This window comes from Marmota flaviventris, chromosome 13 (assembly GCF_047511675.1).
Source record: "Marmota flaviventris isolate mMarFla1 chromosome 13, mMarFla1.hap1, whole genome shotgun sequence".
Lineage (NCBI taxonomy): Eukaryota > Metazoa > Chordata > Mammalia > Rodentia > Sciuridae > Marmota > Marmota flaviventris.
The window spans coordinates 58,102,738-58,126,942 of record NC_092510.1 but is presented as its reverse complement, the minus strand read 5'-3'; the positions used below and the strand labels follow the sequence as shown (position 1 = coordinate 58,126,942).

Here is a 24,205-nt window from a genome sequence, read left to right as displayed (position 1 = left end):
GGAGCTGCATTCATCCCAAGTAACAGCAAACATGTCGTGTTGGGATGGAAAGCTATGTTCCCTTTCTTCTACTTCTGGAAGTGCTTTGGGGTGGCATTGCTAATTTTTAAGAACTAAAACATAATAAAACTAGGTTATCATGTGCAGTTTTCCAGTTAAAATCAACTATTAACCACTTTGAGGAAAAGTTATTTTAAGAAAATAAATGAAAAATGAGGGCTGGGGATGTGGCTCAAGCGGTATGGCACTCGCCTGTCATGCATGCGGCCCAGGTTCAATCCTCAGCACCACATACAAACAAAGATGTTGTGTCTACTGACAACTAACTAACTAAATAAATAAATATTAAAAATTAAAAAAAAAGAAAAATGAAATAAAATAACTTTGAACTAACCATTATATATATATTGAACTTTTCCAAATTCTTGAACAAGGGAATGTATAAGGTAGTTTCCATAGTATGATGATGCTATGGAGAGAGAACTGGGTGAGGAGACAAGGATTGGGAGTCGAGAACATCAAAGTGGGAATCAAGAATTGAGCACCAGCTCTGTATAACCTTAGGCATACCTTATAACCTTATCTTTGCCTGTTTCCCTAACCAGAAATTACTTCATGTATAATCTCAACCCTGTTTACCTGACAGTGTTGTTGCCAGGCACATTCAGAATACTGTATTTGATAATGCTTTCTAAATGACAGACCCTTATAAGCATAACTGTAAGTCCATTATTACATGATGCAATTTAGTCATCTCTGTCCTGCCTGTGGTAATGCAAACAGCTCTTAGACAAGGTTACTGAAAAATGCCGTCTTGAGAAAGTTTGTCTTAGAGCCCTTTTAATGTGCTTGGGAATCAAGCAATGTGAACTACAGACTGGATATTGAAGGGAAAAGAAAAAATAAATAAAAAGGAAAACATAACTGACCTGGGTATGTTTTCAAAGCTTTTATATAAGCACTAAATATAAACCTTTTTTTCTAAATATATTTTAGGACACTTTTAAAACACTCCACCCACACTCATCTGAAATGCACAAAGCAGTGAATATCCCTGCATGAGTAAATTATTCTGGAACACTGTAATGGACTCAGGTTACTTTAAACTTTAATGGTCTGGGTCTTTTCCTAAATATCAGATGCACATAGTGGTAAAATGATACTCATAACACAATCACTTAGGTTTTTAGACATTACACATTTCAGCTTTTCATGTGTATTAGAAATTATTTTACTTAATTATTCCTAACAACCAGACAAAGAAAGTGCAATTATTTGGTATAATAAGCTTAAAGAATTTGTCCCAGAGTAACAGAATCCATGAAAAGCGAACCTAGTTTTGAGTCCAGGCACACTGATTAGAGGTCTTTAACCATGGTTACACTGCCTTACACTGTGCTCAGAGTCTATGTAAAGGCTGCCTGCCTGCCTGCTCTCTGCTGCCTGCTTTCAAGGCCTCAGGAGTCGGCCTCCTTTGGGAATGTATAATGCTTGCTCTGGAGCCCACAGAAGTGGCCCTTCACAAGGGGAACACTTGAGTCACATGTTCCATCTGGAGCACTGATGTATAACTTGCAGAAGTTCCCTGCCTCAGAAATAAAGCCATGGAGTCCTAGATATGGACGTGGGCATCAAGTAGTGGGGTTTTCAGCTTCCTTTGAAAATTGGGAATTGTCGTCTAGATAAGAACTTGGATATTCATTTAGTCACATCATTGAATACATATATAATTAAGCGGCTGCTGATTTAGCAGTTACAGCAATCCCAAGACTAGATTCCATTTAAATCACATGAAATTGTCCTCTATTTCTTATTTTGCACGTATGTTTAAGTTCCCAGTCTTTGTTATTTTAGGCATAGAGAAAAAAGTTATATCTGAATAGTGTTTTATTCTCTCGACACCACTATTTCAAATTCCTTCTTTTTGTAGGATAGGATAGGAGTATTAAATGTAAACACTCTTGGGGAAGGGGTGAAAGATAGCAAGAACTTAAAAGTAATGTAGAAATCTGGTCTGTTTTTCTTGTTTCTGGGGAGGGAAAAAAAAAAGTAATAGCTGTTGGCATAATTTAAACCAAGGAGAAAATATTGAGTGTTTCATGCTAAAAGTTCTTTTTAAGGGTAACAAATGAGGTTAAAGATGGGCACTCATGTAATCATATTATGACACCCTGGCAAATTGGTCCCAGAGTTAAATGCACTAGTCATTTTTATGAATAATGTTGGATATAGATTATATTATGGAAATTTCTTTGCCCTTAGCTCGTCCAGAAGAGCTTACAGTCAAAACAAAGGGAATGTGGTCAGGAATAACTCAAGAAACTCATAGCTGTCTAAATATTGGCAGGCAGAGATTATGGGAAAAGGAGTTCTTGATTATGATTTAGGCAAAATATCTAGATGACTTGATGAACTGCCCCTTTAAATGCTCTGGTCTAGGACACAATTGTGGACCCTCAGGATCAAGGAGATATTGGATAGGCTTTACTGATCAAATTTAGTATCTATCACCTGTTGGGCATTAACTAGACATTGAGGATACAGTGATGAGTGAGACATCAACAGTGGAGATCATAAACAAACTATTTTGTCTTCCATCCTTGAGATTTAGAATACTATAGTTCAAAGATGGGAAGCATCTTGAGAATACATAACAAGGCAAGCAAAGTCAATACAAGGACTTAGAACCTGAAAATCCAGGTTATAAAGACTTGCAGACAAGAAGATAATGGAGAATAGAGGGTGTAGCTCACTTATGCATTGGAATTTGTGGAAGAAAGTAAGTTCTTTTGGCCTAAATCAAAAGGGCACACTTACTGACAAAGGGTCAATATTTAGAAATGTGGTACCACCATGCCATCTATATCCTATCTTTCTAGGATAGGCTGGAAAAAAGGTTATAAAAATGTATCTGATGAATTTAGAAGCCTGAGTGATGGCCCCAAATCTCTATTTTGGGGGGTTGGCCCCGCTGAGGACAGCCTGTTACCATGAGTGGTCCTGATCTGTTTTGAGAACTTAAACACCCTCTTGTGGCAAATGCTCTTTCCTCTCTACCCAGAGGAATGGCCCTTGCCATTTGTCTAGAATTTCCCCAGAAGTGAGCAAATCGGGTAAACATTAGCATCAGTGCTTGTTATATGCTGTTTATGGAAAAGTTACTAAAGGCAGTTTTTGAGTTTCTGAAAGGAAGTGATTGAGTTGCATATACACTTAATTTTATTCCCCTTTTCCAGGTTTCTTATGCTCGCCCAAGTTCAGCTTCTATCAGAGATGCAAACTTATATGTCAGCGGGCTTCCGAAAACAATGACCCAGAAGGAGTTGGAACAGCTGTTTTCACAATATGGACGCATTATTACTTCTCGTATTCTTGTCGACCAGGTCACTGGTGAGTAGGCAGTGGTTCTGGACAGTCTTTTGCTCTTTCTAGCTGGCAGATTGTGAAATATTCTGTCTTCCCATGCCGCAGTCTTGCCTCTAGAACACATCAAAGGTATATGTGGGCCAGAAAATGCAATTTTCTGCTGGAATTGTTCATAAATATGCATGGACAAAAATAGATTGTGGAGTGTAGTGCGTGAGCTTGAGTCATTTCCACCCTGAAGGTGCAGGTTTGAAGCCTGTTTCATGGCTTGTAATAAATTTATAGATGCCATAATCTTCATTTCCAAGCCACTGCGTGAAAAAAGCCCCCATTCTCCTTATAAAATACTAATAAACAATCTTATTTTTGTAAAGAGCAAAGTTTAATGCAGCAGTATGCAGCTAGTCCTCCAAGGGAGGATCACACTACAACCATGCTGGTGATTGCTGCTCAGGCTATTCTCCAGGTCCACGCTGTACTGTACAGTCATATGCAGTAAGAGCACAGAATTTTGAATGTTAAAAATTTATGTTATGCCTAATGCAGCTTTTAACAGAACTGAGAAGAATAATATGTTTATTAAAGAAACTTTTGTATATAAGGTAACATTTCTGTCAGTACTTCTTAAAGAAAAGCTGACAGTTGATTATGGATTTTTAGAAAAAAAATTCAGGCATATTTTTACAGCAGAAGTACTCATTTTTTTATGAACATTTAAAAAATAGAGAATCATGATAACATGGGGAAAAATGATCACCCATAGTACTGTGTTTCCAAGCAGCCACATTAAGACCCTTACATATTACAATGTGTGAATATTTTTTTAATAAAGAAAGTAGCAGATTAGCCTTAGAATAAAAATTAGGCTGAGTTTGTAATCTTCAATTGCAGATCAGTGTAGTTGATTTGAATTTGATCAAGAGAGCCTGTTCTGCCCTTATGTGCTGGTAATTGGCTTCATAGGAAGCACCACCCTTCGACTTGTGGTTAGAGATTTCTGCCACTGTATACATGCCTGGAAGAATGGCCTGTAGGTTTTGCTGTCATGAGAAAATTCAGTCAAGTAAGAGCATATACAATATGGTTTTAGCTGCATTAGTTATTTCATAATCCTTACACATTTTATCATACTGTTGTATCAAATAGATTATTAGGGGGGGTCAAATAGAAATCCAGACACAGTAATCCTGATAAAATTTGTTCAAAGCAACAAAAATGCCCTTTTTTATTTTGTTCATATCATTCATGCTTTTTATTTAATTCATTTTAAAGAGAAGTTGATAAATTGAGAGTAGACTTCATATATGTTACAGAAAGCCCATCTCACCTCTTAACTAGTTGATAGTTCATTCTGAGCATGTGGGATCACAGGTGGACCTAGCTCACCACTTTGTGTTTTAGTCAGTGATTCTCAAGTATGGGTCGATATGATACCTACATCATTAGCATCCTTCTAGAACCTTACTAGAATTGTAAATTCTTGGACCCCTCCCCCCAAAATATCTACTCAATAAAACTCAGAGGATGGGCATTTTGCTCTTAGATTATTCTGATGCATGCTCAGGTTTTAGGACCACCAGTTTAGGTGACTCATCCTGTGTAAAGGCCATTTCATTGCAAATCTAATGCTTTCCTAATGGAACAGCTGAATCCTAGTGGTCATTAGTTCTTAATAGGAGGTAGTAGATAAGTGAAGGGATATATTTGCTGTAATTTCATCTTCATACTTATGGCTTTCAAGGAAAACTTACTTTACCTGAAATGAAAAAATGAAAACCTGCAATTTTGTTATTTAGCCATCAGGTGGTAATAATGTGCAATGAATATAGCTTACATACAAAAGGTAAAGTGATAAGGGCTTTCTGAGATTAAGTGCATCCAGAAAAAAAAATGCCTTATCTACTTCAGAAAATTCTGAGCCATTGACCTTATACACAATTAACTGTAAGGCAAGTAGACCTTCATTTCTTTATAAAGTTCCTCTAAATGATGATGGTCTAGTGCATTTTCTTAGTAACTCCCCTTTTCTTCATCAATACAGTTTCTGAATCATCGGTACTTTTCTACCTGCTGGTCCCAGATTGGTGCCATTAGTGCCTACTTGCTTGCCAGGAAAGCATTATCCTGCTGCTCACCTCATGGTGACCAGCCATGGCCACCCCACTAGCCTGTTCACAGTAATTTTGTGGAGTAAGCTGGGTTTCCTCTGCCATCTCTCATAAGCTGAAAAGGTTCTTGGCCATCCTTTGCTTTATCATTCTTGTCTCTCAAAGTGGGGAGAATATGAACAGGAATGGTCTTCCATAGTTAAGAGTAATGCAGTAGAGGCCAGAATGCTTTGAATCTCTACTTATTTACTTATTTTTAAGAGCTGGGTCCTCCTTTCCCTCTTTTCCTCCATGTAACATTACATTTCTAATATAAGTTAGCTCATTAGAAATACAGGGGAGTTTAGGAGAACCAGAAGACCATCTTGGGACATTTTTTTTCCAGGACCTACATCCTACATAATATTATTAAGCTGAATATATTATTTAAAGTTTGAGCTAAAGTGTATCTTTCTACTACAGTGCATGTATTTTTTAGTAAATGCCTGGTTCTGCTCTTATTACAAGAAAGGGAGCTGTTGGGCCCCTTACTTCTGAACTATTTATTCCATAGTACATTCGGAAAATGGAACTGATCCTTGCTGCTGACATTATTAAGGAGAGTGCATGGGAGAGAGAAAGGGAGTGTGTGAGGGAAAACATGGACAGACATACTTGTGCTTTCTCGTTGTCTTGGCTTATTGGAAGGCATGTGATAACTCAGATTGTTTAGCTGACTTCATGCATTTTAAAAAATGCGGAATTATGATTCTGCATCGAATTGCTAAGGAAAAACATTCCTTCTGATGTGATTTTGTGGCAAATGCTTTATGTGAGTGAAAAGATGTTCTTGAGAAGGAAAAATTAATTTATCCTTTCTTCTCTCCTTCCCCTTCTCCTTCCACTCCCTCTTCCCCATATCTTTACTCACATCTACCATAGGCATATCAAGGGGTGTAGGGTTTATTCGATTTGACAAGCGGATTGAGGCAGAAGAAGCTATCAAAGGCCTAAATGGCCAGAAACCTCCTGGTGCCACAGAGCCAATCACTGTAAAGTTTGCTAATAATCCAAGCCAAAAAACCAATCAGGCCATCCTTTCCCAGCTGTACCAGTCTCCAAACAGAAGGTATCCAGGACCGCTAGCTCAGCAGGCTCAGCGTTTTAGGTAAGTCTGGTCTAGTTCTCATGCCCAGCTACTGAGCTAAAAGAGAATGCTCAGGTTTACTGTCCAGTGCTTTTATTAACAGGATATTTGGTTTGTTTTGTTGTTAATGTCGTTTTTTTCTTTTTTAAATGGGAAAAAATCTACTTGGGGGAATAGTTTTCTTTTGCTATTTAGAAGTGGAGACAAAAGGACAATTATCTACAACAGTGGACAGTGGTTCTCCACCAGGGGTGGTTTTGCCTCTAGAGGACTTTTGGCAGTGCCTGGAGATATTCATATTGGCATAATTTGGGAGCTGTATGTTTTTGACCTCCTAGAATCTAGTGGGTAGAGGCCAGGGATTCTACTAAATAGCTCACATTGTACAGATAGCCAACAACAACTTATCTGGCCTAAAACATCAATTGAGAAATCCTAACCTACAGATGGTCTAATAAACTGCCTCCAGAGCTTCTGATTTATTTCCCCTTTGTAAAAAGTTTTTCTTTTGATGAAGTTGAAACACAAAAAAACTTTTAAGTCAAGCTCTTTGAGTTATTGTTTTGTAGCATATACATCATCCAAAAATCATAACCTATGCTAATACACTTAAGTTCCTAAAAATGGATTCTCCCCCCCCCCCCTTTTTTTTTTTTTTCCTTTTTTTGTTGTTGTTGTTGTAGGTTAGAGGTTAGCAAACTTTGCCTGTAAAGGGCCAGATAGTAAATATTTTAGCTTTATGAGTTACATACAGTATTTGAATGTCTTTTTTTTTTTTTTTAAAGTAAACAAGTCTTTACAAATGTAAAAGCTGTTCTTATCTCTTGGACCATGTAGCATTTGGTGGCTGTGTGGATTTGGCCTGAGGGTGGTAATTTTTGACCTCTTTGTAGTCCATAGAATGACCAGGACATTAACCCAAGGAAGAACTGTCTCATTGACAGGTATAAATATTTCAGCTTTTCAAGTTTTACTCTAATCCTGGGATAACAACCAACCTAGGAAATCATTCAAAACCATCCCTAATTTGCATGTGAAAATAGAGACTTTAAGAAATTCAACAGAGCACAGTTTCTGGTTTCATGAACAAGTTAGTCAGTTTTTATTTTCCAGAATTTTTTTAATATCCTTTTTGGCCATATGGTGTACTATAGCCATAATGCCATCTAACCCCCACATATTTTTTTATTACAAGCACATATTAATTTTATTTCTTTCCTGAGACAGAATAATTAGCAAAAATATAACCAAACTTGACCTAATGAGATGGAAGTTATGTTTTCTGACTTAAATCACATGTATTTTTTTCATTGGGGTTTTAGAGTACTCAAGAGAGTGGGATAAATCATTCATAATATCTTATTTTAAAAAATATTCAAGTATGTTACCTGAAATGTGAGAAAGAAATTTGCCATAAACACCACATTGAATTCCTACTTAAATCGGCTCTTCCCATGGCAGAAGAGATGGTACTGTCAAAGGCTATGTTTGAACTGGGTGATTGGGTTCCTATGTGATTGAGCTCTGCTGCTGTAACTTTGTGAGGAAAAAAGCAGTGTGTGTCACCTTTGACTTTGGTGGATGGTAGTGCCAGTTGGACTAGAAGAGAGATGCATCAGGCTGCTTGATACTTGCCCTGATGGAGAAAGAAATAACATAATACTCATTTTGAGCTTTTCTTATCTTCCTGTAGATTTCCACCATGGCATCTTCCTCCATGAGTTTCTGTGTGGTGTAGTGTGTGTGTGTGTATGTATGTATGTATGTATGCATTCTGAGAATTGAGGACAGATAAGCCCAAATGAATTTTACAGGTGATTCCTTGGCAGCCTGTTGGTTAACTTCAGCACACTATTATAAGAAAACTCTATTGGTTTTAGTTATTTTTAATTTGTTTTTCTGATTTAAGCTCCTTTTTTTGTTCTGTGGTAATCATTAAGTAAAACAGTGTTAGAACCAAGACTGAGTTCTGAGCAAGGCTGGGCCAAAGGACTGAAGAGATGGCAAATGGAATCAGTCCTCCTTGAGACTCCTAACTGTTGTCTCTCTCCTCACCTCCATTCCTCCAGTTTCTGTCCAGAGAGTCAAATGTGAACTTCTCCAGTGTGCTCAGTGAAGGTGTTTGGTCTAGAATGGGTATTAGAGAATCTGTTTCTAGAATTCAGGTTTAACCTGATGTGATTTGTGCTTTTGTTCATTTTCTCTAACTTGGCTGTCATTACCTTGGCTGTCATTACCTGGATTTTTTTTTCCCCCCATGTCATTCTGTTGAATAAAGGTTGACCCTTCTGTCAATTTACAAAGTCCCTTGAATGAAGGGTCTTGAGTGTTTTGTTGGTGTTTTGCATAGTTCAGGTCTAGTGCCCTGTACAAAGGCTTTGTCTGTGTTCTGATGCCCTCAGCTTTTGAGTTTGTCACCTTCAAGCAGACATTTTAGATAATGTCTCACTTTATGTTATAGTACATTGGGAGTTGAGAGGGATTGGAGAAAACAGTTGTAAGTATTATAATAGTCAAGGAGATTTTAATATCCAAAAGTGTACCACATATTATAAGATAAAAAATTAAATCCATGTAAATGAGGATCAGGTTTAAAAGTGCCCATGTGAGGTTTATGACTCAGTCAACTCCCATTACTAGTAAGTTTTCTTATTATGAGCATTGTTGATCTAATATGCTCAATAAATCAACTATAGTTTTCAAAATAAGACAAGCCTTATTTATTTGGGAGGATAGTTCAATTTCAGCCCCTTAAGTATATTATTGGTCATTATATCTGAATAAATGTTAAGCCAAATCTCTTCATGTTCTTTTCTGATGGAGCAGCTCAGGCTTCATCAGAGGTGATCTAGATTAATGCCAGCTTATGTGAGCCTATATAATATATATTGTTGAAAGAGTCTTTTCAGTCAGTACTTGAGCTGCATTTAGGGCATGTTGCTGGTTGCATTGTCACAATTTCCTTTTGGAAGAAACTGGTATCGAGCCTCTGGGATAACTTTCCTCGTTCATAGGAGACAGATGATCCCATCTGATTGGGTGAGGGGGTACTTTGTTCATCTTGCTTTGGTCAGTCCTTTGGAGAAGTTTTGATAACAGTTACTTGTAGAATTTTATTTTTTTATTCATTAGTAGTCTCTTCATACTTTTTATTTCTGACTTTGATTCCTCACTACTTCTTTACTTGAATATAGCCTCTCCCACAGTCTGTCAGATGCTTCTTGAAAATTAGGCAGGTACTTTATTTTTATTCTCTATTTATAAACACCTGGCTTTCAAATGGGAAAGCTTTATCTAACATATGGTGTATTCAGAATATTTCCAGTAATAAGTAATTATAGTTGAATTCCTATTGATAAAATCATGTTTGTGTGTGCTCTTTCATAAATTATATGTGCATGTGGACTTGGGCTATGATATACATTAAATTATAAACTCTGATCAGATAATAAAGAAAGAATAAAGATGAACTGTACAGTATATCAAATGTGTTATTGATTTTCTTGTTGGCTGGCTTTATATTTTATTCACCTAATGTATTAGTAAATAACATACCTTTAAATCAAGATCCATAAAAAAACTATCAATAACAATATTTTATGGATCATGATTTATTGATAGTTTTTGATTTCTTAATTTCATGTGATACATGTTAGATTATTTTATGTCTAACTTCAGAAAGTGGCTTATACTAGAATTGATAATTGGCTCTCCCTTTTCTTAGTTTTTCTTACTATTATCATTCTCAACTAGATTGCCCCTCCCCTTCCACAACATGGGAATCCTTTTTAAGCTACCTTTTAAGTCAAGATAATTTTAATTAAAGCTAGGTTATCCAATCTAATCCTCCAAATCCACTTAAAGTTATTTATAAGGGGATATGTACAGGGTAAAGACAGATGATGGTGCCATTGGTCACCTCTGCCCTCTGAGGACTGCTTAGTCTTCTGTAGGGAAGCATGCATGGTGCATGGGGACTGAATGCAGATCTTGGGTGCAGTGCATCTGTTAAAATATAAGTAAAGAATGTTATTTTTAAGTAATAAAAGTATGTATTTGATGGAATCTTAACATTTACTTCCCATAGTATAGTATCTCAGCATGCAAACTTGAGTCATTCTGATGGCTTGGTCTCCACTTAAAAATTGACGGTCATTTTTAAATGACTCTGTATGGAAGATATCCTCGAGCTATGGACAGACCCAGCATACACACACACACACACACACACACACACACACACACACAATTGTAGGGAGTAATAGTGGTTCTTTGGTCCAAGCAATCAACTATTTTATCTTGTCGCTGCTTAGTATATAGTTTCCCAACTGCCACTAGGCTTGTGCTGTGAGATGCTCATGTGATGGACCCTCTGCTTGCTCTAAGCTGCTTTGGAAACATGGATGCATAACACTGAGAGAACAAGGAAAACTGGGCCATGTATAGACAGAGGGTTTCAATGGGGTCTCGGCCCAGTTTCCTGAATCCATGTCCCCCCCTACATTTCCTGATAGTGGGGGAGGAGAAGGGTAGATAACTTGCTTTTAAATTCTGAGAAACTGAGTTTTTCCTAAAGTAGGAGCTAAATAAAGAATTCAGTGAAGATCATGGTGTCTCATAGGACTTCACATGTAGGGCATATGTGAGGCCCATCAGAGGGTCCTCAGAGATGCTTGTGTAAAAGTCCTAGACATCCTGCCTGGAGATTTCAGGGATGGGGTGGATTGAGATGTCTTTCTCTCAGTTCTGGGGCAGGTTTAGTTTCCACTCTGTTTTTACTTTAAAGTACTGAAAACTTTTAGCAAATTCTGTCTCTGGACTTGAGATTGATGTCCTATGTGGGTGGAGGGAAATCATGGCAGTCCCATCCTGAGGACACAATTAGTAGATGTAGATGGCATATCTCTATTTGGAGTGAAGTAACAAGATGCCTCTGAATTCTGGCCTTTCAGCACTTTGGACAGAGGCCTCGTGGTGCTGTTCTGTTCTTCAGGTTATCATATCCAGATGGATCCTTTACTCATTCCTGCAGCTTGATGCAGTTTTCTGTATCAGATAACTTTCAAATTGGTAATGCCAATTTGCACTCATCTTTGTTACGGTGTTTGTGACCTTTATTCTTCGGTATAGAGGCCTGGCATCTTTGAGTATAGTCATCATCTCTATGGAACACAAAGACCTTACATATAGGTTCTCTTCATACGTGTGCTCTACCACTTGCATGTGCCAACAGGTCTACCGAACCAGTCTTTTTGGTAGTTTGCATCCTGGTTTAAGTAGCTTATAATCTTGGTAACCTTGTTGCTTTTATTTAGTCACCAGGTATATATAATTAACCAGCAGTGACCCAGGCCTGTCCACTGTGCTTAGTGGTACATTGAGAGGGTAGTGGGACAAGACACACACCAGAAGAGGATCCTGTGTCATGGTGATTTGTTCCATTTTCTTAGTTCGTGTTACATTGACCTAGTCTTTCTCATTTTTGCAAAACACATAAATTCCTAGTGGAAATTGGGGGCAGGGATGGGCATAGAAAACATTCATCCATTTCTAAAAGACCAGAAGAGAGATTGGGCTTTTATAGGACTAAAGGTAGTTGCTTATTCATATGTGCTGCAACCTGTACCTCGGGCTCTATAGAAAGGTTGATACTTTTCTCAAACTTAATCTTTCAGAGGTGTTAAAAGAAGAAAATATTTGTGCCCCCTTACCTGGGTTGGCATTTGGGGAGTGTTAAGCATTGTGGCAGCTTATGGTGGTCATATAGCTATACATTAGTTTTTTTGAAACTAACAAAACCAGGAAGGATCAGAGACTCCAAGACTAATTTATGCAATGGGAAAAGTATGTAATTATCCCAATCACTTTCTTTTAAAAAAATTTTTAAGTGCTGAGTATGTGACTCAATGGCATGTACCAGGCCCGGGGTTCAATTTCTAGCATTGAAGAAAAAAATTATTTTAAGATAAGTTCAAGTTGGTTGTCTCTTGCCTAGCTTCTTAAAACTAAATGGTCCTATACCTTTCATGGCACAGTTAAACACTGCATCAGGTTCAGAGTCTTAAGCTCCTGACTTTTTGCTCATTAAAGCTAAGGTCCTTCTCTAGACCTTAGCAGAGTATATTTAAGAAATGGGAGGATTAAGCAAGATGGTCCATAAGGTATTTCTATCTGTAATTATACCCATTTGAATCTAAAAGATGAAAATCCTTCAAAGCTGAGAGATAAAGGGAAATTTAAAGAATTCAATAAACTTCAGAGTTTGAATATTAATTCCTTCATTTTGCTAGCCCTATGTTCTTGGACATGCCACCCAGTCTATGTGTGTGTATTGATATCTTCAAGAATTAGTAAAGCAATTTTACAATACTAAAGTACTTGTGGGCACCCAGCATTTGCTCAGTGAGAGCACACATGTTAACTCTTCCAGAGCTTCCATATTTCCTCCAAGTAGTTTCCTCAAATGACCACCACTGTTTCCCCTGCACTGACCCTTGTAGAGATTGGCTTTATTCATTGGACAAGCTGGCAGTGGTACCCCTTTTCTCAGGAATGTGAAAAGACCCAGTCTTCTGAGGCTTCACATAGAAGTAATGTACAGATGTCCCCTTGGAACGTGGCAGTAACAAGCCCAGTTTTCTTCAACATCAAGGGGAAACATTAAAACTGAAGTTTGCTAAATGTGTGTTTTGCAGGTTGGACAATCTGCTCAATATGGCTTATGGAGTAAAGAGGTAATGATAGAGGTTCATGATATTCATAATCCCTTCCCACAGTTAGTTTCTTTGATTTGGGGAGTGATATTTCTACCCTCATAAGTTTGTGTTGGATTTTATTTTGCATGTTAATCTAATGAAAAGCTGCTTTCTGAAGCATGGTTGACTCATGGAATATTTCTATACCACTGGATGCCACCTGGTCATATAAAAACCCATTATTTTAGTGTTGCGTTGTAACATTATAGCATGTTTCTATTTGTGTTGATTTTTGCTCCCCAGTCCTGCATACCTCATGAAGCCCGTTCTAAGTACATTTCTTTGCCATTGTAGATGGTATTATTCAGTGCAGCAAGTAATGACCATTTCGTAGTTTAGTAATACCTCGATAGTGCAGCATGTCACTGCAAGCCACACATAGCTTGATTGAAAAATTGAATAGCTATACATGTATCTTTTGGGGAGGAGAATTGCTAAAATTTGGGGGGATTAAAAAAAATGGAAAAAAAGTCCATTGCTGTAACCAGTTTTTCTTTCTCTCTCTCTCTTTTTTTTGGTGTGTGTGTGTGTGTGTGTGTGTGTGTACATGCATGTATGTCCCCTATTTTGTTTAGTAGGTTTTCTCCAATGACCATTGATGGAATGACCAGTTTGGCTGGAATTAATATCCCTGGGCACCCTGGAACAGGGTGGTGTATATTTGTGTACAACCTGGCTCCCGATGCAGATGAGAGTATCCTGTGGCAAATGTTTGGGCCTTTTGGAGCTGTCACCAACGTGAAGGTCATCCGTGACTTTAACACCAATAAATGCAAAGGTTTTGGATTTGTGACTATGACAAACTATGATGAGGCCGCCATGGCGATAGCTAGCCTCAATGGATACCGTCTGGGAGACAGAGTACTGCAGGTCTCCTTTAAGACAAACAAAACGCACAAAGCCTAATGAGCTCTTGTCCTCAGTCCATTTATATATGAAAACTATACAACAAAGGCAAGTTAAGAGAAACTTTATACATTAGTAAATGTCTTTGTAAGTCAGTGTTGAGATGGGGATAAAACGACTACTTAGCATCCTAAGAAATATGTGAGATTTTTTATTGCTAGTATTTGAATTAAAACTTCTTAAATATCTTTTATGTTTGAATATGGACAAGAGGTACAGGGTTTTTACCTGTCACATTGCATTCTATTGCCTTCTTTGAAGAAGGTGGACCTTTTAAAGTGTTTCAGCTAAGGGAAGACATTTCTTTTCTTTTTACATAACTGCCTTGAACCTGTGAGTAAATATTGAGGCTTTGTGTTGTAATTCTTCAGTTGGTTGTGTCTTATTTTCCCCCCTTTTTTTTCATTTTCTGATTAGCTTTGTGTTTGGTTTACATTTAAAGCATTGCTGTTATGTCTAAGAAAAGTATTTTGAAGTTTACATTTTTATTTATGAAGTTAAAAACAGTATTTATTTTGTAATTATGATTTGGGTTGGGGAAGGGGGGGGCTACATTATAAACGCTTATTGTAAGAATACTGGAGAACTTTTCGTAAAGCAGTACCTTGCCAAAGAGATAAGAGCCTCTTTGATGTGGGTTTAAAAAAAGCATCTATTTTTATAAAAAAGAAAATTTGGAGAAACTTTTTACTGGTCCTGGAACAAATATTTTGACTTGAATACTTTGAGAAATCTCTTCATATGACACCTAGTGAGCTTTTAAAATTTACCAGGAAATTTGCAGTGGTTGGAAAATTTAGAAAGATTTATGATGTAGAAAATACTTTTGAGATCTTTGTATGAAAGGAATAGAATCAATGAGGGAAACACTGCTGGTTTCATTTTTGTAATCACCAGTGGAGCGTCTGATCATCCTGGTTATTATGTGATAGGTGGCTCACATTGATTTGTGATTTTGAAACAAATAAAAAAAATTTACAAAAGAATATATAAGAGCAGGCAAGAAATTTAAATTACCAAGAGACGGGGGAAAAAATCTGTTCTTCCTAAAGAAATCCCTTCAGATAGAGCTCATGGTGTTTAGTGATGTACTTGCAGTATTGTTTGAAGAATTGTTTTGTCTTAAGGAAAAAAGATGTTGCACATGATTTGTACTGCAGCAAATCGGCAAAAGTGATCTGAGTTGGATATATTTGAAGGTATTTTGAAAGTTACGTTTAAGGCTAACACCTGAGCTTTGTGTAATGTAAATAAGACCTTGTGTTTATGAACCTTTCAGCTAATTTGATTTTTTTTTTTCCCTTACATGCCAAGTGATGTTCAGGTTTTGAATGTTTTTGTATCAGTTTTTTCCTTTGTAAATGGCATTAACATTGTTACTTGAGGTCTTGCTTAATCACTTTTGTTGTCCTGAGGACTTGAATTTACAGTGCATCAGATTCGTTGCTAATTTTGTCTGTAGATAGTCTAGCTTCAGCTGTTTATGGTGATGCTACATTTTCGTTTATAAATATGTTTGTGGTAAAAAAGAAAAATGAGTATAACCATAGGTTTTGAACAAATTTCCTTACATTTTTCATACAAAAATCATAAATATCTGTATGCTATTGAAATTTAACTTTGTATGATGCTTAAACCACTATTTGGGGAAATAATAAAATAAGTCTTTACCATGTATGAAAGAAATTTTAAAAAATACAAAATATTTTCTGATTAGCATCTAGCTTATAATAAATTTTCAAAAAAGCTGAAGGCAGAATTTGCCTTCATCAGGATGCACTGAGAACTATATAGTTACGTCCTGCTTTTTGTATAAACTGAGATGCTCACATGCTTCCCCTAGAACAGGCAATGTGCTATGCATAACATAGTTGTACATTATCTTTGCGGTTGCTTTGAGTTTTATTTTTTATTATTTAAAATTGTAGTTATAAAAATTTCAGTATAGTACAGTACATATACTGTGAGGCGCGTGCTAAAGTGAATAAGCGAGTTTTCATGCTGACCCACTCAATGCTGTTCAGAGATCAATTGGCTTAGCACTTTCTCATATCCTTAGGTGCATTTAGATTGTCAGAGTTAACCTTCTGCGTTTAAAAAAAATAAATAAAATACATGTATATACTTAAAAAAAAAATAAGGTTTCCCTCAGGGGAAAACAGCAGCTACATGCTTCTTTCCTATACTACTGTAGCAAACCGAGGCATTGATGAGAGGGCATGCAAATTGTGCTTCACTTTACAGTGTTTATCAGAGCACTTAATAAAATGTAAGGCTGGTATTTATTTGAAGTTGTACAGTATGACTTACTTCACATCTGTTGGAATAGAAAATATATTCTGTTGAGTATTTAAGAGGCTGTACATGTTTTCTTTTGTGTTTGAATTCTTTGTACTTTTTCATGTTCAGTACATCAATAAACAAAGTTGAAGGGAAAGAACAGTGTGGTGAGTAGGTCTTTATACACATTTGGGGGGGCTACTGTGCTCTAATAAAATTTACTGTCTTGAGTTAAAGAGAGGTTCCTTCAGAGCTTAAGTTGAAAGCAGTGTTAAAGAATTCCAAAAGGCAAGTTAATTGAAGTAGAACTGGGGGGAGGGGGGTCCTTGCTTGAATGATACTTTCTGATTGGTCAGCTCTCTAATAAACTAATTCTTATAGGAGCATGTACTTCCATCTGTTAGTTGTAAAGTTTGGAAAATCAGATACTGATATTATTCTGTAGTTATGATTTTTACCTTCAGTCTTTTGCACAAATGTTAATTACTCACACTTATTTGAGCTAAAGAAAAAACAAACCCAGTAGAATGATGGTAACTTACACCATTTCCACTGGCATGGTGTTATTTATCCATGGGAGTAAATGTTGGTATGCAATATTTATTTCAGTTGCACAATTGGTATATTATTAAGAGACTCAAGTCAGAAACGTAGTTTCTGTTAGGTTAGGGTGGGTGTGTATAACACACATGTTCATGTGCTTACAAATCAGGAACTCTGTCAACCCAGTGTTTCACACATATGTTCAATTCTTGAAACACACACTCTAACAGATCTATGAATGGAAAAAAGATTCCTTAGTGTTCTGTGCGAGAATTATACTTCTCTAGAATTTAAGAAAATATAATAATGAAGTACTTTTTAAAAAATTCTATACCAAATGGCTTATTTTAATTTGATTGTCGAGTTTTTTGGTAAAAGCCATTCTAAAGTAATTGTCCTAAATTTGCAACCTAGTAGTCAAGAGCTCAGTTGAGTGACAAGATGCTTCCTTTTCTTTCAACATGCAATTAATCTCCAATCTCCATACTCCCTTTTTTATTATATGAATTTAATACTCGTAATTTGGAGACATTGGAATATCCTCCCCTCACCTCTCTCCTCTGGCATGCTTTATCAGTATTTTGACTGGTTTTCATGTCAGTATTTCCTTTATATTTGAGCAGATATTGGAAAAATTCTTAGTAAAGGAGGTTTGTGAAACTGCTGGTATTGTGGGGAGAAATTTCTTTCCCCCACTTTGGAATCCTTCCTCACATGTGCTTGCAAATCATCTGAATGGTATTGCAGTTCACTGTTAGAGTGGCTGACATAAATTCGTAATCTTAACATCATTTTACATTAGTTTAATCTGATCTGAGGAAAAGTGTGAGCAATTTAATCATTTCTTGAAAAATAGATTGCAAGATTTATGACACTTATAAGAGGATCAAAAATAAATTATAGTGGAAACTTGAAAGTACTTCCTCCCAGGGTTACCTAATGAAACGAAAACACATATTTTAACAATAGGTATGTTAAAATTTCAACATTTGGATTTCTTAATGTACTTCCAGAGCAATATGCTTTTGGCTTTTATTGGGTAGAATAAGAAAAAAAGGCAGTGGTTTTACTCCTTTTTGCTTTTGTTACCAAACTGGAATCTCAAGCAGCAGCGGAAAATGGAAATATTGATGAAATCATAATTTATTTGCACGATGAGCATATATGGACTCGTCATTGCAATGAATAGTCCAGTATCATTCTGCCTATAGTGTGCTTTACATACTTCCTCTGAAAATTCCCAGACAAGTTTTTTTTTTTTTTTTCCTTCAATTGGAAGGCTTAAACCTCTACACCATGAATATGGGCAGCCTGTTGGTGTTGATGTAGGACCTTACTGAAGTTAATATTTCCAGAAGTCTGGTTCTTCGAGTTAGCATTGTTTTTTAGTGGGTCCATGTGGGATTTTGGTTATCTGCCTACTGTGCTGTGCCTTGGTCTGTAAACACAAACAAATGCCCCTCTGACCTTCCTGGAGAGTACATAGAAAGGAGGACAGCCAGCCACCAATGCATGGCTGGCAATGATATCAGATCCATGAGCGCCGATAAGCAGTCGAGATAATTTGCTGTACCGTTTATAAACCCATTTTACAGCTCATAGATGTGAACCAGCCTGCTCTTCTTACAGAGTCGTCTTTGCCTTTCTTTAATTTTTAGCTCACCTCTATAATTTTCAGTACCCTGTTATTATTTAGTTGAGCAAGTCTTCAGATGCACCCATACTGGTTAAGTTGTCCAAATCCTTTCTGAGGCAAAATTACAAGTTCATAATACGCAATAAGACTCTACATACCTGAATGGTTGGATCAACTGAGGAATTTGGTTGGATCTTCTTACTCTCTCTAAATGTGTCTCACATAGAGCAACAATTTGGTAAGCACTAATATGCCCAAAATACCTGAATATCAGAACGTGCTTGACTGCATCCACTCAACTTTATAAGACACACTACAACCTTAGGGTCTCGAACTTGGTATTAATGTTACTTTTAGTTTAAAGAACTAACGATGTAAGTCAGGACTAAATTGATGCTAACCTTCAGAAACATGGATGTTACTTTTTCAAGTAAATATCTATTAGCAACCTGTTAGATGTAAATGTGAGAAAATTTTTGTGCATGCATGAATGCATGGAAAAGAAGCCTCCACCCTCACGGACCCTGTCCTTGAGACTGCTTACTCCACTTCTACAGATAACTAAACAGGGAAAGGAAAGAGTGCTGTCACTGAGGACATTGTTTTAAAAAAGAGGACAACTTGGGCTCTTCAGGTGTGTGCTGGGGATTAGCAGAGAGAATGCCAAGCCATACAGCAGCGGTAGCAATTGAGCTAGCCATTAAGAGTGGGTGGATGGAAAAGAAGTTGAGGGAGGGAATTGAAGAGAACCCTGTGATCAAAGGCAAGGCTAAGCCTCTGTCCATTTGTAATATTTTGGGGGAAGTTAATATTATTAAGTCATATTCGGTGTAGACTGAGTTCCTTAAACATTTTTGTGAACATGACTAGTTTAATCTGAGATTAGTCATTAGATAAGTAAACTGCAGCTCATATTAGTCATTAGAAATTTGAGTTCATGATGAAATAGTACCTACTGCTCATTGAAACTTCATCCTTTTTCTCTTGCCCATTCCTACTGCAACTTTGAAACTATTTGGCAAGATAGATTATATGTGAATTGGGAAGTTGTATAGGACTTGCTAGCGAAGATATTGCCTTCTTTTAGAAGAGGCATTTATTTGGAGCAGTATGGTGAGCAGTACGGTGAGCAGTATGACATGTCCAAAGACCAAACAAAATTAAAATCTGCCCAAAATAGAATGCTGGACTGATTATTTTTCAGAGTATGTGCTTTTCAAACTGAATGACTTAATAGAGTGATCCTCTTAGCATTTATACTCTGTGCAGTGCCATAGTACCTGGTTTACTTGGTTGCACATGTATTTCACATTATTCTTACCCATATCACTCAAGCATCACCTGTATCAAAGTTGAGAAGAGAATTATAAAATCCAAATGTTTCTCAGATGTTTCCAAGAGAGGTTTTCATTTGACAGATTTTTAGCTTTTTGTTGTTTGGAAGCTTAATAGCAGTCCCTTCTCCTTTGATAAAGAGCCACATAAAACAAATATCATTTAAGTCAGTGAAAGGAGCTGGTGGGTTTGTTCATTTGGTAGGGAAGGCCCTTGAACTGGACATTACAGGTTGTTGTTACCATGGGCTATCTCTAACTGATTTTCATGACCTGCTGCTTTCTGACAGTCTTTCCTGTGTAGCTGAATGTGTGTTTCCAGCCGACTTGTGGACTTACAGACATGCGGAGACCAGCAGCTACGTTAAGGGTGACCAGCCTTTGGAATGAAGCACAGACAGCAAGGTAGCTTTATTACCTGGATATCAGGCTTTTCGTTGTATAGAGGTAAAGGCACAAAAGTTGTCTAGGAGAATGGGGGTGGAAGGTCATGAATCATAAATACAGGTGCTCAGACATCCAGTGGATGCAGAACTTTTATTTTCTTAGGCCCTAAATTAAAACTGTCATATCAAGAAACACTATGGAGTACTGTGTGGAACGTTAACCCCCACACATTTATATATATGTTATAAATCATCTTCTTTCCCCCAAAATAGGTTTTTCAAAGTTGCAAAAGTAATAATTACAAGAAATAATTCAGAGGTTCACACCAAAAATTCCCATTTACCATCAGAAAGACTGAATTGCCATAAAGATGAAACAAATTGCAAGTATTATAGTAAATGTTCTTTAGCAAGATTTTATCTCAAGAATGATTACTGTGGTGTGTTCTCTGTATGTACTCAACTATACATAAACTTATTCCGTTTTTTAGAAGTTATTCTTAGAGAACTGCCTGTTTTACATCCATACATTGCATAAGAAAACCTCTTTGTTTCTATAAGTAAATTGCAACTCATATTTTTTGGATTAAGTTTAGACAGCCTGAGTACCAAATGATAAGGGCTGTTGTCCTGAGAGAACTCTGTCTTGACAGTTCTTATACCCACACCCAAGCTCAGAAGCACACCATGGAACACAGGGTGGAAATCTCTGTTTAAAATACATGTGTATTTATTTTTAATTCCCATTATTTTGCTAAATGTATGTCAAGTGCCCACTTTGTACCAGTCACTGTGCTGCTTCTAGGCTGAAGATAGAATTTTTGTCTATTTTTCACTCTTGATCTGGAAGACACTTCAGGAGTCTTGGTCAGCACCTCATTTTGTAGATGTCTGAGTCAATCCCAGAGAATTTCAGGCTCTCCAGAATTCTTTTGCTAGCCTGAAACCTGGCACTTTTAACCCAGCTCTCCCCTAACTCTTGGAACTGTGCCCTTCATTATCATTGAAGTACTAAAACATAAACATAATTGACTTTCATAAACTGTGTCCTTTTGTGGAGCCAAATTTCTGAAATGCTACAGGAGATGTGTGTGGCATTTAGAAGTTGAACATAAGCAAATGCATGTCGTTTATTGGATTCACTTCACATCATTTGTATCCTTGTGAATGATTTCAATCAAAGATAATAGTCACTGTAGAAAATATAGTAAGTACATAAAATACAAGTCAATATTTACTTCATCCTCTCCTGAAAAAGGGATTTTTTATTCCCTATTTATCACTTTTCTTGTAATTATATATATCATCTTTTCCATACACTTTAAACATTCAAATTTGCTTTTTTTCCCTTCAATAAGGTTGTTTTCCATTTGATTTTGTTCTTTAGTGTATTGAAAAAATTTTAACAGACATAAAATAATGCATTCTGATTTGGGTTTAAGGCATGTCAAATGAAAGCTGTTGTCTGGTTTTTATTGTATTGATCATTGTTGACATTATGTCAGGAAGAAATAAAAATCTGGAATTCTGCAAGGTTTCCCATTACAACTCCATTTCTCCATGCCATATAAGGCTTAAGACAAAAGGAAGTCCAGAAACCAGGACAGTCTCTGCAAACCTCAGTTTTGGGGATGGTGATGCCTAAAATAACTGCTTGCCACCACCGTGCCGTAGGTGGGCAGTTTGAGTCAAGCTTGTTCTGCAGCAGGGTCCTCCTGGATGGGGAAAGAAGTATGCAGATACTTTTTCTCTTTTTGGACAAAGGTAAGTAGATGTCCTAGAGGACCAATAAGTCAACTACTTCTTTCTTTTCATAGCAAGAAAAAATGCTTCTTTCCTTAGTGGGGACAAGTAGGAGAGGATGAGGACGCTGAACCCAATTGTGGGTGAGTAATTTTTCCTCCTTCTTCCTTGGGTCTCTGATTGCAGTGATCTTCTCTCTTGCAAGAGTCTGGGTAAATACTGGCTCCTTATTGCATGTGCTCAGAGAAGTAGCTGATGGCACTTTTAAAAGGATTGACAAGACTGAAAGACACTCGTTAGAGTGCACCTGGATCCTGCCATGACATCACAAGCGGACCATAAGCGGCTCTCCAGAAAGCACGGCAGCCTTTTTTCACCCCTTTCTTAACAATGAGACGTAGATTGGGCTTGTTCTCTATTCAAGCATCCTTATGAGTAAATGTCTATTTTTATGATAGAGCTGCACTTTAAAAATAGTTCCAATCAGTGCGACTTTTTTCCCCCATATGTTAAAAGTTATACATGAGTTAAAATATCTCAGATTGCTTAAATTCTTCCAGACGCAAGGCACATTCCTTTTTTTTTTTTTTCCTTTTTGGGGGGCTGGGAGTGGGTGGAGGGGTAGATCAGATACAAAATAAGGACTTAACTTTTGGGCCTCCTCAACCCTGTGCTTGTTCTTTAAGACTTTTACCACTAGCAAGGCTTTTCAACCAAGATTTGAAATTTCTGTTAAAAAATTCATTAATATTTGGCGGGTACTGTCTTCTTCCTGGAGCGATTGTTTATTTTTGTTGCTGAGAGCAATTAGCTAGAACAGTCACAGTTGCAGCTGTTAGATACCATAAGCTCCAGCAGAGATCACAAAAGGCCTTATGCACATTTAGAGTCTGTGTTTGGATTGTTTTTAATGGGTGATGTTTCTGGAGTCTACTGTGTGAGCAAATTTGGTTGGGCGAGCCTGAGCCAAATCAAGTGTACAGTGGGCTCATCAGCCTGCTGTGTTGATCAGAGCCACTTAAACACCTTGCTGCTTTGTGGAGACCAGGATGGCTGTGGCTGCTGTGTGCAGAGAGAATGTGTGTTGCTCCTTTCTCTCTGAATTCTCCCTGTGCAAACCTGGATGTGACTCATCCCAAGATAGTATGTTGTCTTCTCAGGAAGTTTGACTTTTGTGTTTACTTCTTGTTTGCTGCTCTTGACTTGTTGGGGCTTTTGTGGGATAATCTGCATGTGTGAGTATGAGAAGGAGATTCACAGATACAATCTGGTGCCCACTGATTTATGTCTTTTTCTAGAGTAGCTTCTTAGAGAATCTTGGCTCCAGTTTAATGCCTGACACTTTAGAAACAGCAATGCAAATGAAGGGATTGTTTCCCTATTTTTATAGTGCCTGTACTTTTGCCTCTGAGTATCCTTTTGAGAGGGCACTGTATGTGTCTCTGCCTGCTTAATAACTGTGCTGCTTTAGGACTCAAGAGTGTGCCTTTACATAATTTCTCATCTGACTCTCCGGGGTGACCTGTGAGGCAGAGAATTCCAAATAGTCTCCATTTCACTGCAGAGTAGGTGGGCTCAGGCTTGGTGAGTAGCCAGCCACCTGCTTACCTTTCTGTACTGGACCCATTCACTCTGCAAATAAGAAAACGCTTTTTTTTTTTTTTTTTTTTTGTATTTTACTGGTAGCTGAAGTAGCTTAATAGTCTCAACTCTATTTTAAAAGCTGGTAGAAATTGTACTCATGAACAAGACTGGTTTACATGGTTTGTTGGTAGAAAAGAATAGAATCAGGGTATGTTGCCTTGTCTGTTCAGGGAGGAGTAATTGAGGAATCTTGGAGGATTTTGATAATTATATTTTAAGTAGGCATCTAAAGTGTACACTGAAAGTTTGGTCCTTGGTAGCTAACTAGCATAAATTAATGAGAAGTCATTACATTTTGATGAGATTTTAGACACTTATACAAAGATATTTTTAGAGCAGTCTTTCAAATGGCAGTTGATTGACCAGATGGCAATCTGT

At 37.2% G+C, this 24,205-nt stretch overlaps 1 protein-coding gene across 6 annotated transcripts in view; it reads left to right on the top strand.

Moving 5' to 3' along the window:
• Nucleotides 1–14,261, top strand: part of Elavl2 (ELAV like RNA binding protein 2) — a 67,975-nt gene extending 53,714 nt beyond the window's left edge. For 2 of the 6 annotated variants that reach the window (XM_027930915.3, XM_027930909.2), the window contains exons 4-7: nt 3,237–3,390; nt 6,396–6,621; nt 13,296–13,334; nt 13,934–14,261. In XM_027930915.3, the coding sequence (XP_027786716.1) occupies nt 3,237–3,390; nt 6,396–6,621; nt 13,296–13,334; nt 13,934–14,261 (747 nt within the window). Of the gene's footprint in view, nt 1–3,236; nt 3,391–6,395; nt 6,622–13,295; nt 13,335–13,930 lie in introns of all 6 variants that reach the window. The other 4 variants (XM_027930912.3, XM_027930906.2, XM_027930917.3 and 1 more) reach the window with 3 other exon arrangements.
• Nucleotides 14,262–24,205: the final 9,944 nt, after the last annotated feature.